Source organism: Suillus paluster (genome assembly GCF_016628075.1).
Source record: "Suillus paluster strain FC165 chromosome Unknown EDB91scaffold_63, whole genome shotgun sequence".
Classification (NCBI taxonomy): Eukaryota; Fungi; Basidiomycota; class Agaricomycetes; order Boletales; family Suillaceae; genus Suillus; species Suillus paluster.
In genome coordinates this window covers 221,535-238,785 of record NW_024537623.1, presented here as the reverse complement: position 1 = coordinate 238,785, position 17,251 = coordinate 221,535, and the positions used below count along the sequence as shown (strand labels likewise).

At 47.9% G+C, this 17,251-nt stretch overlaps 5 protein-coding genes across 5 annotated transcripts; all 5 read right to left on the bottom strand.

The window, feature by feature from the left end:
• Positions 1-479: 479 nt before the first annotated feature.
• EDB91DRAFT_1154434 (Alpha/Beta hydrolase protein) lies at positions 480-3,951 on the bottom strand. The gene is made up of 10 exons (XM_041319556.1): positions 3,843-3,951; positions 3,696-3,792; positions 3,557-3,643; positions 3,477-3,499; positions 3,266-3,421; positions 3,141-3,212; positions 2,817-3,090; positions 2,645-2,765; positions 1,832-2,591; positions 480-1,779 (listed from the first exon to the last, which is right to left on the bottom strand). The coding sequence occupies exons 1-10, from the start codon at positions 3,891-3,893 to the stop codon at positions 823-825; spliced, it is 2,598 nt and encodes an 865-aa protein (XP_041173567.1). The 5' UTR covers positions 3,894-3,951; the 3' UTR covers positions 480-822.
• A 518-nt stretch (positions 3,952-4,469) lies between these two features.
• EDB91DRAFT_1154428 (uncharacterized protein) lies at positions 4,470-6,175 on the bottom strand. The gene is made up of 6 exons (XM_041319555.1): positions 5,991-6,175; positions 5,517-5,939; positions 5,362-5,462; positions 5,199-5,299; positions 5,095-5,141; positions 4,470-5,039 (listed from the first exon to the last, which is right to left on the bottom strand). The coding sequence occupies exons 1-6, from the start codon at positions 6,123-6,125 to the stop codon at positions 4,686-4,688; spliced, it is 1,161 nt and encodes a 386-aa protein (XP_041173566.1). The 5' UTR covers positions 6,126-6,175; the 3' UTR covers positions 4,470-4,685.
• A 256-nt stretch (positions 6,176-6,431) lies between these two features.
• On the bottom strand, positions 6,432-7,139 carry EDB91DRAFT_1154426 (uncharacterized protein; the record flags this gene model as incomplete). Its single annotated transcript, XM_041319554.1, has 5 exons — positions 6,933-7,139; positions 6,790-6,885; positions 6,658-6,742; positions 6,550-6,613; positions 6,432-6,524 (listed from the first exon to the last, which is right to left on the bottom strand). Coding segments are annotated over exons 1-5 (511 nt in total), but the record flags the coding sequence as incomplete, so codon positions are not given.
• A 19-nt stretch (positions 7,140-7,158) lies between these two features.
• On the bottom strand, positions 7,159-10,282 carry EDB91DRAFT_1349369 (uncharacterized protein; the record flags this gene model as incomplete). The annotated part of the gene is made up of 5 exons (XM_041326016.1): positions 9,878-10,282; positions 9,498-9,824; positions 9,344-9,450; positions 8,783-9,287; positions 7,159-8,738 (listed from the first exon to the last, which is right to left on the bottom strand). Exons 1-5 carry the CDS (start codon positions 9,909-9,911, stop codon positions 7,159-7,161), a joined length of 2,553 nt encoding a protein of 850 aa, XP_041173564.1. The 5' UTR covers positions 9,912-10,282.
• A 5,178-nt stretch (positions 10,283-15,460) lies between these two features.
• Positions 15,461-16,075, bottom strand: EDB91DRAFT_1028040 (uncharacterized protein; the record flags this gene model as incomplete). The annotated part of the gene is made up of 1 exon (XM_041312665.1): positions 15,461-16,075. A coding segment is annotated over one exon (615 nt), but the record flags the coding sequence as incomplete, so codon positions are not given.
• Positions 16,076-17,251: the final 1,176 nt, after the last annotated feature.

Sequence of the window (17,251 nt, the reverse complement as noted above, 5' to 3'; positions counted from 1 at the left end):
GAGGTTCATGATTGATGGATGGATATGCCCTTTTTATTATTTAGGCGAGGGAATTGAAAGCGGCTTCTTTGATTTGAGTCTTGAAAGATCAAAGGAAGTTCTCAAGAGAAGACTTTTCAGGATCAACTGGGTGGGGAGCGGATGCTGGATATGGAGCGCGCTCCTACTGGCGCCTTTTGTAAGGAACTGAAAAAAAAAGAGTTACACAGCCCAAGTCCCCCAAGTATACCGTTAACCTAGTAAAACCGATAACCCGGTTCAAACCTATTAGCGCTAAGCTAGAAGAACAACGATTTCACCTACAAAACGAATCTTATTCACAACATCCGCGTCCACAAAGGTGGCTGTGTCTCAATTTAGACTGCTGTGCCGCAGCACCGCAATGCTATACACTCCCGTAATTTCTCACGGCCCGTTCCGCTCTCCGGTTTCCGGTCAACCACTTCAACGGCCGCAGTCATTCATCACGTCATTGCCACTACCATACAGCTTTTAGCCTATTCCTATCTTTTCCTTAACCAACTTCCGATCTTCCACAAAATCCGTAACTCCCGGTCACTGCATCAAACTAAAGTCTCTCTGGCCATCAGATCCATCTTCACGTTGTTAGTTCCCATGTACGTCCATGACCTCCCACCGTGTACCATATTTAGAATCCAGACTTTTGATGGGTACGGTAACCGCATCGTGTATTCTCATACTAGGACGAGTCAGACTTTTCGGTGCGAATCGTATCCAACTACACACTACTAACTATAGCTACAATACATTATATTACTATATCCAGTGTACATTTCACTCACTTTGTAGAACGTGCAACCCTCACGAACTACCTTGTCCTTCAAATATATGTGCATCCAACAACCTCCTCCGCCTCATTAATTCAGACTCCGTGATCCTTTGTCCTATCTTCACGTTCCCTCCACGAGGCGTACTGCTCTGAGGCGTCGTCGTGACCGTTTCAGTTTGCTTCTGCCCCGTCTTCAGTGTTTGCAACACCGTCTCAGTAAGCTCCCCAGAGCCCCTCCGCGAATTCATCGGAGGCGTCGAATTCACTGAGCTCCCCTGCGTCATAGTAAGCCGCTTGCGAGCCACAAACGTAATGCCCGAGTCCTCCGTCTCCGTTTCAGATGTAAACGGGCTGGGACTACCATCCTTCCCATTCACGGCATCCGCATCCCCATTGACGCGTTTCGGCGAGTGAGACGACGATTGCGGCGAATTCCTGCGTGACCGGGTCTTCTTCGTTCCAGGAGTATCAACAAGTTTCAGCTCGGCCCTAGAGCTGCTGCTCTCTTTACCACTGTACCTCACAAACGCATCATCCATCCAGTCGGCCAGGTCCTCAACCACAGCCCGTGCCTCGCTCATAAGGGACATCATCTGCAGGTACCCGTGGCTCCAATCAGAGAATAGCACCATCTGCACCCAGTCGTCCTCAGTTTCTTTAGCAAGTTGGTCCCTCTCTTTCCTCAACTTCTCAATCCCCTCTGTATTCTCAAAGTGCGCGGTGCTCATTTGGAGCATTTCCCCAAACCGGGCGCTCTTGCCAGAAAGTGCAAGTTCGAGTTCAATTTTACGCGCACGTTTGGCCTCACGGACACGTCCCGCAAAAATGACCGTGTCGTCCACGAACGGATCCTTTTCACCGCATTGCATCAAAAGAGGGGGGAATTGCGCTAAGAGATTCGAAGGTGTAAGGATCGGCGAGATGAAGTAATCAGTGGCAAAATCCGGATTGTGGTGGGGACCAATATAGAGGATGGCCATAGCGCGCATCTGTGGAGTCAATGAGCACCAATTGGGGACCAAGAACTGATCCGGTACATACCATACTCGGAGGTATGACTCTGTCCTGGAAATATCCTGTGCGGCTAGTCATCGTCAATCGGGTACCAATCGGTTCCCGCTTCTTGTCCCCGCCCTTGATGGACGATGCTTTAATATCAGCCTCCGCCACAGCCGCTGAGAGTTGCTCTTGCTGTTTCTCGAGCGTCTGGTGCAAACGTGCACCATCGCATTCCGGGTACACATAGCGCACGCGCTCCTCAAGTGGCCGGTCCTCCTCCCTCATGGGCTCATCTTCATCGCTTTCGGAGCCCGCCCAAAAACCACTATCGTCGTGCCGCGCTGGCTTGGTTTGTGCACCGTCTTTCCTAGCGCGTGTCCCAAATGATACCACGGAACTCTTTTTCTTCATTCCCAAGGTCGAATGGTGCCGTTCTGGTACCGGCTTCGTGTCAGCGTCTACCCCTGTGAAATCAAGGAGCGCATCTTTCCAGCTCCTGCGTCTATGTAATTTCCGTCTACCGGACCCATGTTTGCGGTCCCCCACCATGCTGAGTGGGCTGACGTGTTGCAGATGATCTTTCTGTGATGCCAGCTCGTGGATACCGGGAAGATTGCCCGAGGACTGCTCCGAGCGCAAGACTTGGAGGTTCTCAGGGGACATCCAAGAGGTAAAATTGAAGTCTAGCGCGGCATAGCTCAGGACAAGTGCGACAGGTGCGGGAAGAGGTACTGTAGAAGCAGGAAGCGTGGCGTTGTGCTGTAAAATTTTGACCATAACGCCCACAACAAGTGTTGCTCCGCTAGAATTACGATGAATGGGCGGTATATGTGCAACCACACAAGAATGACGTACGCAGAGTCTCCGGTCAATATAATGTTAAGCTTCTTACCAGACATGCCAATGCATCGTCCAGCAGACGTGCAGATCGCTTGATAAACATCGAAGCATTCATCAATCGCGAAAGGGTATGGATCTAATACGCCGGTTAGCAAATGAGGGACAAGGCACATGAGTCTGATATTACATTCTGGTGCCTTTCCGTAGTCGACGGAGAGCACTGGTTTGCCCGTTCGCAGCGCCCACGAGCGCAATCGCTCGTCGTGATGCTCCGGGGTCATCGCGACAAATCCGCCACCAGGGAAATCAAGTATGAGATCTGTGGCTTGCTGAAGCTGGGGTGCAGGTGGCGCAAAGTAGACGTGCACCTTTAAAGGACGGTCGTATGTCGATGTGGGAGGCCTCGGAAGCAAAAATTTCCGACACAGAGACATTGGCGGGGTCAGCGCAATTAAACGAAGCTGCCAGGGTTTTTAATACAAAGCCCAAAGCTGAATACGACATATCTTACATATGGGTTGGTCGTCTTCTCCCAGGTAATTCTGAGCATTTCGACGGTCGGAACAGCTCTGAACCTACGGATCTACAGGCATGTTCTGTGAATAGTACTGAGATTAGCATGCACAAATTGTATACCTTTTCATCAGCTTCATTCGCATAGATGATATAATAGACGGAGAATAAGATAGAGCAGATATCTTTAAGCCATTTAGGGCGTATGGACATGGCCGTAGCAAATCCAGCATCAAGGCCAATTGCAATCCATGTTGCACGGTAATATGAGGGCGAGTACTAAATTCCGATGGTTATGACAATGTCTCACACATCAACGACGGACGGAACTCACCAAACGAGCCAGAGGTTCCGGTGCTGCGAAGTGTGCTCAGACGCCATACAAAAAAAATTGACGATACTCCCTGAACTTACCTCCAAAACCAAGAATCTTGTCCAAATTCCGAGCAGCGTACAATGCAGTCATTGTACTAACGATAATTTGCCAAGGCGAGAAATGCTCTAGGAGGCAATATAAACTTCGAATAGATAAGCGTGAGTGCGCTCCACTCACGTAAACGTCTGTTGACTTTTCTGAGCCATAGAAGACGTGGAGCATTGGGACTGCCGTGCACGAGCCTCCAAATCCAAAAGATGATGACAAGAAAGACCTTGTATTCACCAGTCAACAAAGAATGCACCAGTGTATAGTAATAGCTACCTGAGTGCGCTTCCATGAAGGACTTGGCCTGCCTAGAAGATAATCGATCATGATGAGTTGCGAGCGAATAAGGAGGGGGGTGGGACAAGCATGGACTAGCAGGAAATCCCCTTTCATGTGATTCCCGAATTAACAGCACCTACCTTATTTGGCGTACAACCAATTTGTGCTGTCAAATTACTTAATAATGCCGTAACCACGTGGGGGTTTGAACTTTGTCAACATCATGGACCCACACTCGTGCATCCGTCTTCTTTGTCGTCCCACTGGCCTCGCCCTATACATACAACGTCGTTGTAGGTTGTTACTGTAAAGTTCTGTTCCATTCAAAAGTTTGATTTGATTGGAATTGGACTTTGGAGTAGACTAAGTATATCCGCGTGTCACTCATGTCCGACTAGCCGGCTCTTGTCATGTTCTGCAGCCATGCTTTGAAAGTCGTCTCATGAGTGACGGATGCTTCTTAGTCTGTCCCGCGGCGTTCGGTAAAAAGGTTATTACAGTGAGCCTTGAAATCATGTAAGTAATTAGTACACCTGGAACGTTAGACGGGCTCTGGATGAGCTTCGATTGGCCCATAATGATTTAAATTCTTCGTTGAATCGTACAATTGAAAGCAAACGTCCAGACTGATTTACAGGACTGTCATTTTTTAGAATATCCAAGTGATCTCATTGGTGCTTTCTGAATCATCCGAAGTCATTGGTCAACCTTACGACTGAGTATCTGAGACACAGCTATGCAGCACCTGGGTAAATTTCTAGCTGAAGTTCTGAACTGTTATGTGAGTACATGTAGATTCTGCTTCTAGTTGAAAATCACGTTATAGTTCCCATGAGGAGATCATACAACTCCACTTAGATCGAAACTAGTCTCGCCCTCTTTCCTGGTTGCCACACCCTTCTCTGTGACAATCGCGGTAATGAGTTCAGCGGGGGTAACATCGAAGCTTGGATTGTAAATCCCCTCGAGCCCACTCGGAGTGATCATAACAGTCTCCTGCCTAACCTTGCCCTCGGCATCATAGTCAAAGGGATGAACAGCCCCGCGCACGAGGCAAGCTTCGAGTGGCTTGCGGTGCTCGATCGGAATGCTTGAGCCGTCCGGGGTATCGAGATCGACAGTGCTAATCGGGGCAACAACAATGAATGGGATCTTATGCCGTGCTGCAAGTACGGCTGCATTGTAAGTCCCGATCTGCATGAACAAGAATAACCTCAAACTCTGAATCTGGCTAACAGGGATAACGTACTTTGTTCGCGGTGTCACCGTTCCTCGCTATCCGATCGGCACCAACGGCTGCAGGTAGGGCAACCTAAATCAGGCAATCGCAGGGAGCATTCAAATGGTTCTTACCAACGGCATGTATTTTATGGTGCTGGAATAAAGAACCAACCATTGTGTCACAGATCATTACAGAGGGGATCTGCATGGTCTTGAGCTCTAGCGCTGTGAGGCTGTGATGCGCGATCTCAGCCAAAGCTGTCAACGATCGACGGTAACGGAACGGTGACCTCACCGGGACCCTTGGTGGTATGGTGCAGTTTGGGTATAGTATGCTTTGCCTAACTTCTTTTGTTCATGAAGATAGGTAATCAACCCCAGTGCTGTACCGTAACCCTATGACACATTGATCAGTATCAAAAATGGATACATTAGACTAAGATGCCATACCGATGTCGCAAGGGATCCTGTGTTACACACTGTGAGGACATTAAGGTCTTGGCCACTGCCTCCAGATCCCCTGTCGAGTTCTGCAAGCCATTCACCGCCGTGCTCCGCCATTCTTTTATTGCGGTCGAAATCCTCATCTGCTATGAGCTTTCCTTCGCTGATCAAGTCTGCCGCGATTAATCCAACGGACTTTCCAGCATCTGCAGAGGACTGAAGAACCGCTTTTAGGCGGCGAATTGCTGCACCTAGATTAACGGCTGTAGGACGAGCGCAAAAGATATAGTCAAGCTTGTGGATCACATTGGCGGAAAGTGATTCGGGTGACAGGAGGAAGGCTGGTTGTGGAGCGGCGTCGAGACCAGTTTGAATGTAAGCAGCAAAAGCTAGTGATGCCAACGATGCAATGGCCGGAGCACCACGAATCTACTGTTATAAGAAAATTGCGAGCAAGGATCCATGGATTTCCTGTCTGACCTTCATGTCCTTGATAGCATCATGGGCTTCTTCGATGGATGTGATCTCTACGTACTTTGTCGTGTGTGGCAAGAGCAATTGATCAATGATCTCGATCTTTCCATTCGATGTCCTGATAGACGTTAACATAGGCATGGCTGCGACTTTTCTTGGTCTCTCCTCTTAGAAGCAAAGTAGTACTCTTAGAAGCAAAGTAGTACTCTTAGAAGCAAAGTAGTTGTCCCTCTTTCTATAAAGGGCTATAATCCTGTCACGATACATAAGGTAAATAGTATGGCGACACTATGTTCTCAAGATTGCAGTATAAGAGTATCAGGGTAATTTTACATCAAGTAGTGAAAGAGAATCCAAAGATAACGATATAAGATACACACAATGCGGCTGGATGTATGATACTACACACCAATGTGAATGAAAAGCGATCCTCTGCTCGAGTGGCACTTCGCTGCTTAACAGCACGAGTGGCCTTGTTGAGTGCCGAGGCGGCCCTCGTACAATCCATGACACCGTCCGTGAACATATCTCTGTAGAAAGCTTGGACAACCTCGTGATTACTGACTGTCATCATCGACCACCGACAGAGTGCCGATGACAGCTCTTGAACCCGGAAAAAAGTAGACCAGCTGCGAAGTAGGATGGCTTCATCGGGGGTCTGCTTATCACCGACGGCGGTGTCGCACGAAGATAAGAATGCGAATTCAGCTTGGGGAGTATTGTTCTCCATGATATCAAGCAGCGTGATTGGTTTATCTCTCATGACGGAAGTGTGCATTATAAGGCTGCTTGCGATCCTGGATACAATGGCAAGCGAGGATGCACCCAGGTGTTGTGTCGCAAAGCTTCAAGTACGCCTGATTTAGTGGCTTCGTTGCTATGCAAAATGGTGGCCGTTGGTCTCCGATGGAACGAGTTCATAAACAATCTCGAGCTCCCTGTCGACACCCTCGAGCACTGGGCCCGACACCATGTTCGGATTTGCTGTGTCCAATCGCCACGAAGGAGGGGGCTATTTGGTTCTTCATCGTCTGTCGAGCTCTGATCAGAGCCGAAAGTGTCGGCGTGTAAGAGCAGACGTAGATATTCTCCAGGCGACCTGCACGGAGAGGAAGGGACATGAAGGCTGCTGTAGGGACACAGCCATATTCGAGAGCGGGGACGCAGTTTCAGATCATGACGGAGCACGTTGACGATGGGTAGCATGACCTTCATCCCATACCTCGCGCAACACTGCTATCAGCGCTATCCTTGACTCTGTTGGGTCCATATTAGCCGCATTTCGTATCGCGTGCGAGAAGTCTTCGCTGAGAGACTTGACATCTGCGAGAGTGATAGACAAGGGAACATGGCATGGCTGCTCTGCGTCATGCGTGATTATTAGTGAATGGCACGAATGTTCACTAGCGATCAGGAGGATGATTGGACCATGCTGTGCTGCTAGCCGTGCATCATCGTAGGATGGTGGAATGAGGAACCGCGAGAAGCCGCCGATCCCCCGAATCTGCGCTACCACAACTTCCCATTGCGTCAAGAGCCTCTCATACTGCTGCATCGCACGGTTCGCCGCTGCACTATCGGCAGCATCGAAAACAGAACCACGCGTATGAATGGCCGCGGAGAGCTGTTCACTCAGAACTACGAACCGATCTGCAAGGAGTGGACGGGCTATGCGCAACTGATCTGGCGGTGTGCGAAGGCGAGAGACTTGGAACCATAGCAGCGCTCTCCCACGTTCCAGGAGCTCAACAGCTGTTACCAATTCTCCACGACGGATAGCAGAAGAAGCTGCATTTCCCGAAAGAGCTGGGCCCAGCCGCAACTGCGAGGCAGCCTCGCGACGTGATGTTACCGAAGATCGTGTTGAGAGGTAAACATCAAGTAGGCGCAGCGATGTTTGATAAGCCTCCAATGCCGACTCATGATTGTACTTCTCAGCATCTTCAATCCATTGAAATACTTGCTCTATGCGCCGAGGAAAATCTTGCGTTCTAAGATTCACGGCCAGTCTACAGTTTTTGAATGCGCTTGCAAGGTCATCAGGGTGACATTGGACATTAAAGCGAGCCGTGTAAGCTTCTTGAAGCGACACATAGCAGAAATAGCACTCCGGGTGATTGAAGGGCAATGACTCCAGGGCTTCTTGACAACGTCTGATCGCCTCTTCGATGTGCTCGCCGTACCGGGTTTGCGTAAAGCGTTCCTGCAACGCAGATGCCAGATTCAACAAGGCTTGACAATGCCATTGGTTACCCGGAGGTCGCAACTCGAGCGCCTCTCGATAGAAGCTGATGGCGTCATCAAGAGCGCTGATGTCTTCTGATTTTCGAAAGTGTGTATAATGAGCAGCTGCGATGTTATTTAAAGTGTGGTCGCGCCTGGGACGCCCTCTGGGACGCAGGGCGAGTGCCTCTTGGTGGAGGCGGATGGCTTCTTCAAAGTCCCAGACGTGGCTGCATTTGTTATAGCGGGCATTCAGTGCCTCTGCAAGGTTGTTGAGAGATGTCCAACGAGCTGGATCAAATGGAGGACACAGATCGAGTGCTGCGCGATATAGTGGTATGCTCTCATCAAGGTCGCTAGGATCGCCGTGGTGATCAAAGCGGAGCTTGAGGGCGTAGCATAATACACCGAGAAAGGAGCCACATCCAGCTTTGACAGGACAAATAGCCAGTGCGTCGCGTGACAGTTGAACAGCCCTATCAATATCATCAATATCTCCATTTTGACGAAAGCGTTCACAAAGGTCTGCGGCTAGACTGCTAAGTGACCATGCGCGACATGATGCCCTGGCGGACAAAGCTCGAGAATAATACGCCGAAGCAATATGCTCTCCTCCATGGGGCTGCACGGAAGTGCATTGCACTCGTCGATGACGTATTGTACGCCGTTGGCGTCGAGTACTACTCGATGAAGATAGCTGCCCTCGACACAAAGTGGTAGTAGAGAGCTGTAAAGCTCCGCGACCTCGCGAACATCGGCAGAATCATGTCGCCTTAGGTGACGTTGGCGAAGAGCCTCACAAAGGTTGATGATGGATAGCGGATGATCGGGGTGCCCTCTGGGACGGATTGCGAGCGCAGAGCGGAAGAGGGAAATGGCATGGTCAATATCAGTTCCAATGTTCTTGATGGCATGAGCCAAGTTGGAGAGCGCTGCGGCACGGTCCGGATGGACATCGGGACATTGTTCAAGCACTGTCCGGAAGCCTCGAATAGCGCGATCGAGGTCGTTCCGACAGTTGCTCTTCGAGTAGAGAGCGTACGCCTCGTGTGCTGCATCAGTGACACAACCGACCTCACTCTGCAAACGAGAAGAGGTGAGAACAATTAGTAATGGTTACAAGGTCGATGATGTACCTTCAGAGAACTGTCCGTAGTGTGGCCATTGAGCTGTGGCGTCTCCGTACGTCGCGTTCTCAACAAAAGTGATGATTGCTGATTATCGATAGCATGGAACAACGCCTCTGAATCACAGTCAAAGACAGTAACACCGCGTAAATCGAGTACTCACCGAACTGTTCGTCGTGCTCGAGCAACTTTTCTAAAGTCGTCTCAACCGTACCAACAAGCTGGCCTCGACCGAGTGTTCGCCCAAATTCAAACGAGGCACGAATTTCGAAATGGACTGCTGTTGAGGTGCCGGAGAAGAAGGACATGGGCCACCAAGAAGACTTCGGTGGGCGTGCACATATGACCAAGATCTCATTCCAAGCAACGCTGCAGTCTGCCTTCAGGGCCTTAATGGCGGTGTGCCACTGGCCAGAGGAGGTGGAGACTAGCACATAAAGGCCAGCGGGGACGCGGTGAGATGGTATGATGAGGTTCGTGCCATTGATGACTGCGTGCGTGCGGGAATATGGGTAACAGGAAGGATGATGGAGTCGTACATACCTTCCAGCGCCAAAATATGTTCGTCATGGTTCATAAGTACTGGGCGGGAATGAAAAGACGAGCAGCGGGTGGATGTTTTGCAGAGGGGAGAAGCGAGGAGATGTGAATGGGAAGGTCAGGTAGTGCACTTGAGGTAATGAAAAGCTTGAAGTTCGCAACTGAGCGCTGAACCCCAGTAGAAGTCCACTGTTCTGAGAATAGCTGAGATTGTGCGAGGTTGTGCGAAATTTTGCGACGAGGTTGAGATTGCTTGAGATTGGCTGGCAATAGTAGTGCTAACAATAGCAATAGTCTCAGATTGTGCGAAGTTGTTTATCCCTATCCGTTACTGCACACATTGCAATGATTGCATGCTGCATGCAACACATCACATAGACCTAGCCTCCGTCGATGCCAGGTGCGATGACCTCGAGGGTGTTGCTTACATAATGCTGGATGGACATTCACTGTGTTTTGGTACTGTCTTCCCACATTCACACATCTTATTGATAATCTATGCGTTCTGTTATCTTTCTGGTTAGAGAAGAAATATCAGATCAATTGCGACGCGAATAAGATCTGATCTACGAGTAACGAAAGTGAGAGTTGCATGTAAGTATTTGGGCAAAGCCCTGCAGGGGTTTTCGGCCAGAAACACCGCTCCGAACCTAAGAGGTCAAGATGAGCCATGATTCCCAAACACATAAGGAGCCCAGCGACGCGTCAGGCGCAGCTTGAACTCCATGTTATAAGGAGCGGGGCGAGACACACCTTAAAATTATCGCAGTTGTGGCATGGTGTAACGAGTGAAGGGTTCAATGATTGGGGTGTCTTGCAAGTATGGCACCATTATCATAGCGTGATCACATAGATAAATGGTGAAGGCTTCACTCGACCATCGTCCCATTGATTTGATGACATCAAATGGAATTCCCCGCAGCAAGTATTCCAGTGTTCCTCCAATTCGGATACTATGACCCTTCAACTCTGGGCACCCTCCTTGTTTGGCGATTATGCTGATTCTCTTTAAGAATGCGCTCCGTGTGAGGGGACGCATGCCATTGCGGTGCTTCCATGCGAATATAGATGATGTTCGGGTGAGGGATTATTGATTGCGAAGTGGTTAATAAGTGCCACTTTGGGATCCGATGCATCTGATTGTTCTGCCCAGTAAATGTCTTCACCAGTTAAGGAAGTCTTTGTGCGCGGTATGCGTATCTTGGTTACTCGCAAGCCATGATGGTCTTCACCATCTAATTGTGCGTCTCCTTGTTTGACGTGGTGCTCTGGTGTAAAGGCCTTGATTGATTTGACGGTTAATTCTCCAAGCCGCGCGAGTGAATAAAAGGAACTAGTTAGGCACGCGAAGATGGCAGTGTTGAGAGGTGATTCTAGGTTGAGGTGAGTCCAAATTTTTATGATGGATGTGATTACGAGTGGTTCTCTCTTTGAACATTTGGATCCAGCCAGAGCTTTGTTAGCTGCTCCATCCAGCACTGATTTCAACTCTCCCTGTTCTACCTTCCATGCTTGCCCAAGAAGAACATGCCATGCCCGAATACCGAAGATGTAATTGGTCAAAGTCTTTCCCACATATGCGCTGGCACAACTTGTGATGAAGGTGAGAATTGTGATGGTATCAGTGGGACATTGCTCATGTTCTGGAATTCCTTGCATATTGCAAAAGACGTGAAAAACCAATAAACCAGCTCCATATGACTCTCTGGTGCTCTGTGCCCAGGATGAGTTCATCACCATTAGCACCTGTTGAAGGTCTTGATCTGTGATGGTGAGAATATTTCCATCTGCACTCCAGAATGATCGACTTTCAATTGGGTACCACAGTTTAAGTTGGTCACGAGCCAAGCAGTGCGGACATAATGGGGACACTGCTGGAGTTAGCCCTGCCTTGTATAGAGGCGGCTTTGATAGTGGGACTGTAGCTGTGAGTGGGGTCGTGAAACGAGTATGATCTCTCTGCTTTTGCTATTCGGATCCCATATTGTGACCTGAGACATCATCCTGTGCTAACAATGGAATGTTGGAAAGTAGATGAGCCGCGGGTATCATGCCTTCAGGAATATGGTAGTTTGTTCGGTGTGAAATCAAAGGGATCATAGATGAAACGGCAGAGTGGATGGGGAATGGGGATGGGTGTGAGGAGCAAGTTCGGGTCACCATAGATACCTCGGGAAGGTGGATCGGCTGGATTGGAGCTGCTGGTGATGTATGTTGGGTGAAAAGAGTGTGTAGCTGGTAAGCTGGATAGAAATTTGAAGGTTCGCTGAAAGACTTGGTTAACGGCCGCATTGCGACTATGTCTGTTCTTCCAGCCTTCTGTCATATCCCGTACTTCCGGATCCACTTCATTAAAGTCCAGTCCTCCATCCTGCTATTCCACCCGGCGCTCCACCTTCATCTCCACACTCACCCCTAACTCCTTTTAGATTAGCTATTGCTCTGGTCACCGGTTATGTCCTATTCTGCTATGCTTACTGATCCGTCCATTCTTACTTCATTTCCGACTTCACTGCTTTGATCCGTTACACTTACTAATAGACTTTCCACATGCTTCGTACATAGCCCCTACCTTTGCTGACTGATTTACTTACATGATACCTACAGTATATAAACCCCTGTAATACTCCGGAACTCCTCAGTTCGAATATCATCTTAGTTCTGCTCATTCCTGCAATCTCTGGACTTGAGTCTCATCTCTTGTCCACCTCCGAGTCTTAGGGGTTAAACCTTAGGACTAACTCTCCGGCTCTGCCTTAGGGTAGTCTAACCTCTGTTCTGTTTCTACTCCGGACTTCCGTAGTAGCCTTACTCTGTCCCCACATAAGCCTTCCAGAGTTCCGCCGAACTCCACTGACACTAGTCCTCTGGAACTCCCCAGACTTCCCCTCTGTCCCCCAGAAATTAAAGGGCACGTACTTGGGTAAGGGGCACAGCGCACGAGCTGAAGCCGAAGCCCTTTGAGCAACCTCTCCCTTGAGCACGACCTTAACACCTTCAATGACCCCTTGGTTGTCTCCATAGACGTGGAAGTGCTGTTCTGGTCTATCCAAGGCGATAATGTATCAAATGAGAAGTTCAAAGCCAATTGTTTCAGCCCATCCAATATCCCTTTGTCCATCAAGTGTCAACCACCCTGGGTATAATTTCCACACTCTCCACTGCTTTCCAATGATAATCCCGATTCTGACACCAGAGCTGGCATCTGAGAATGCTGCTGGGTCGTGAAGTGCAAGTGGTTTTGGAATATTTCGTTCAACAAAGGTGCTCTGTAAAATGTTTGTCCACCACTCAAGATCCTCTGCCAGGCCTTTAACCGGCCTATGAGGTAAGAACAGACGATTATGACAAACCTGCAGCATGACCTCAAGGCTTGTGAGGTATGCTCTACCTCATAGATAGACCAAGGAAATGTGTAGAAGTTTGCCATGTAGCTTTTGTGTGTTGTTAAGCACGTGCGTGGCATGATTTTTCCAATCTTGTACTGCGAGAAGATACTTTGACTTCTTCTCCTCTGCCAGATATACCAAATTACTTATGAGATCCCAAGTAAGACCAATGTACAGATTAGTATAGGCGAAGTAAGCATCCTTCTGAAGCTCCCAGGGAGTCTGTGTGGTATGAGACGATCAATCAATGTCATCAAAATTGCAGGTGAACATGTTGTCTTCTGGTGATCGCGGTGAGTCTCCCAACAAATCGTGGATCGGAAATCTGCAATCTTCATCAAACTCTTCAATTGTCCCGTCATCAAAAACATGCCCACCAAACCATATGTGGCTGCCGTCTTGATGGCTACCCCTTTTGATGATGTCATTGTGCCACTGCCTCCATTGCTCATTATATCCGTCAAGAAATTCCTTTCATATGCGAAAAAATAAATGGTTGTCAACCTATTGTGACATGGGACCAATGCCTTGAGATCTAAAAATATCCAGTCTGGCGTCTGTGAGACAACCATATGCTCCTGCAGAGGGTGAAACTCTGAAACACATGCATGTGTCAATGCAGAATTGATCCTTTGCGATGTGAATGACTGCTGCTGGCCATTGTGAGTAATGTAATGGGATTGTGCAATATGCTTCCAATACATCTCTTGTAGCCATTTGTGATCCTGGTGGTAACCGGCTAATGATGAGAGCGACCGTATGGAATGTTCCCCAGGTACTGGGAAAGTCATCTGGGTTGATACATGAATTGATTGATGGATTAGGGAATTCATGGAAGGTGCGTGAGGAAATGAGTAATCTTGTATGACCTGAAAATGTCCTGGTCGACCCAGTTTTGGAATGATTGAAAAGGGTGATGATTGGAAAGGACCAATGAGGGTCTTGATTTCAGCTGCTGTACAAGGTCCAATGTATCTTTCTTTTTGGATTTCAGATTTGATGATAGACTGGAATTCGTTCATATATACAAGAATAGAATCCTTGTTCAGAGGAGCCTGAGTGTTTTTAATGATGGGAAAATTAAGATGAAAGCCTCGACAGAGTCCTTCAGGAATATGAGAATATCTATCAATAAGGTTGGCTTGCATAAGGCAAATTTCCCAAGCATTAGGGTCATATGGGGTGAGGGCTCTATGTTTTCTGCACTTGAGAGCATTTTTGTGCTCCATGTGAGGAGGCAGCACATCCGGAACAGAAGTGTCGACGGTCGTGTGTGGTTTCACTGCATCCTGTGACTTGTTGCCAATTGCTGCAGATTGTGCAACCGTCTCACATGGTGAGGATTTTTCCGACTTGGGTGCATAGAGTATTCGCTGCATTGTCCCAAGTTCTGGTTGCTTTGCACTCGATGATCTTGTGCAGATGTCTTCCCAAGCAGACTGCGCAAGCAGATAGGGTATTTCTGCTTGTGCCACTCCGAAAATCCCATCGCAAACACCCGCTTGGTTTGGGAGATGCTGAGCGATGACAATAATCTTGTCCTGGACGTGGTGGTGCTGAACGACAACAGGAATCCCGTGTCAAACGATTATTGTCCCTGCTTCTGTGGTCTTGGTTTGATGAAGTACCTGCTGCAAGAGTGTTGATCCTCTGATCCATCTGATTGTGAGTAGCCGCGTTGTTATGATGTGGTGTAGCATAGTGTGAAGCGTGTGATTTTTTTTTAAATGTATATTGTGATGCAAAGTATGTAGCATGTAGTGTGTGGCGAGTAGCATGTGGCACGTAGTGTGTGGCATGTAGTATGTAGTTTGTAGTGTGTAGCATATTGGATGTGGTGATGTTTGTTCGATTTGAATATTTGTATGGAGGAATATAGGTCGTTAGTGTATGATCATTTGTGATTTTGAAGGAAAACACTGACCCTGTAGTCTCGCCTATTGTCCGATCTCGTACGCTCTTCAAGATAGATGTTAGATTTAGTCCACTCTAGGAGTACCTCGTTGATTTGGGATAGATCATATGCACCTCCCGCAGATTTGACGGTGATGTGCCATCGTTTCCTCTGCTCTGCCTGGTAGACAAGCAATGCTGTCTGTGCTTGGGGGTCCCGCATTGAGCGAAAATTGTGAACCTGTAAATTTCTCCAAAACATGGCCATCATTTTTATATGGTCTGCAGGCCATGAAGCCTCTTGCATTGCATTGATGATGCATGGACAAGCCTGACAGAAGTCTTTGAAGGTGAGGTTCTGATCGTTGATAACCACTCCTGTGTTTCGCGCTGATGCCACTGATACCCATGCTGTATCTCCTCTGTCTAAGGTGGCCATGACCATGGCGTCTTTGTCGACCGAACTCTTGAGTTTTGCGTCATCCAGACCATCGTTGGTGAAATACCATAGTTTGACATAATCTCCTTTGTCAAGTTTGCAAGTGGTGTACGCTGATGGAATGATTACTGTCTTCAAGGGCACATCCAGGTCAGGAACTGTAGTGTACTTATACTTGTTCTTTTTCCTGTCCTCTTTCCATGCTGCTTCCTCTTCATTGTGGCAATTTTGTTCTTGCCTTTCCTGCTCTTCATCATTGAGCCTCTCCATGTGCTCTTGTTGTTCCCTGTCGGCCTCTGTTTGTTCTTGCCATTGGGCCTTCTTTGCCATGTTCTCTGCTTGCCATATATTTTTGAGTATTATAATAGCTTGGGCTTCAGTAATGTTCTCATTGGTGAGTTGAAGTCTCATGTTGAAGAATGCATCATCTGCATAATTCGGACAGACATTTAGATTCGGGTCACTTGATAGGCAAGGCATATTAGAGGGAAGTGGATTAAGGTTGTTGTATAAAAGAAAGCAAAAGAACGAGTGCTATGACTAAGAGTCATTGAGTACTGAGAGCTTGCAAGTAGTAATATGAAGCAAAGAAGAGATGTCCCAAAAAGGACATCTGCCGCATAGACAACATTCTATGTTCATCCTCATTCCTCGGACTCACTGAGAATACAACATTACTCAGATTTTATGGTTCAAAAACGGTCCAGCTGGCAGGTCGGAGGACAAAGCTTGAGGATATCCGAGTCTTGCATGAGACAAACCACTTGCTTCAATTTGACCAGATGGTTGCTTTGTGAGTGCGGTATCTTTCACTCCAGCTGAATTGGAAGATATTTTTCCCTCATAATTTACACCATTGATGCCACAGGTCCTTTTTTGTGCTCTTTGGCCACCGTAACAGATATACTCTGATATGAAGGACTTCAGGAATGCTCAAGGTATGTTATATCACTTATTTGACTGATGGTATGTGCATATATCCATGCTGATTCAACAACTGAGCCTGGCCATTCTGACAATGTACAAGTTTCAATCACAAATATCACTAAGCCTGCTAGTTCCTCAAATGAGACACCTGCATCCAGGGCCCCCACTAGAGTATACATTTTGGTTTCTACTATCCTGTCATGTCATGCTCAGATGCTTGTTTGTAGTTCCATGCACAGCCATTGAAATTCGCAAACCCACTGTAAGTCTGCTCATTACATTCTGTTATTCAAAAATTTGAACTAACCCATATTACTAGTACTGCTCTTGAACCGACTACTAATGCTAATCAACTACCATTGATTCAACCTTCCCCCTCTGGAGATATGCCGACTCGGTCTGACATAGTACCCAATGCCAATCCACTGTTACGACTAGGATAGTTCTTCTTCAGCGTTCCAATAAAGGATGATCAAGGCTGAAGTGTATCGCGAGTTCTAAGATCAAAGGTTCAGGCTAGGCAAGTGTCAAGGGCTCGCTAGATCAAGTATTCAGGCTAGTCTGCTTGGAAGGCAGCTAGATCGGTGAACTCGAAGTATCAGGAGAGAACCTAGTAGATTCAAGTTAAGGAATACAAGTACAGGAAACGTGATATATATATGTAACAAGAAGGTGGTTTAGGGCCGGTCTGTAGGTAGATGACCCTATCAAGAAAGGTAAGCGAGAATA

What these genes read in the sequence shown, in the direction of transcription:
- EDB91DRAFT_1154428 (XM_041319555.1), bottom strand. Translation starts at nt 6,125, where the DNA reads ATGCCTATGTTAACGTCTATCAGGACATCGAATGGAAAGATCGAGATC. An exon ending in CCATACCACCAAGGGTCCCG is followed by an intron (nt 5,300 to 5,361) that starts GTGAGGTCACCG and finishes CGCGCATCACAG; the next exon opens with CCTCACAGCGCTAGAGCTCA. An exon ending in CCATAAAATACATGCCGTTG is followed by an intron (nt 5,142 to 5,198) that starts GTAAGAACCATT and finishes CCCTACCTGCAG; the next exon opens with CCGTTGGTGCCGATCGGATA.
- EDB91DRAFT_1154434 (XM_041319556.1), bottom strand. Translation starts at nt 3,893, where the DNA reads ATGATCGATTATCTTCTAGGCAGGCCAAGTCCTTCATGGAAGCGCACT. An exon ending in AAAAGTCAACAGACGTTTAC is followed by an intron (nt 3,644 to 3,695) that starts GTGAGTGGAGCG and finishes ATTGCCTCCTAG; the next exon opens with AGCATTTCTCGCCTTGGCAA. An exon ending in CAAGATTCTTGGTTTTGGAG is followed by an intron (nt 3,500 to 3,556) that starts GTAAGTTCAGGG and finishes CACACTTCGCAG; the next exon opens with CACCGGAACCTCTGGCTCGT.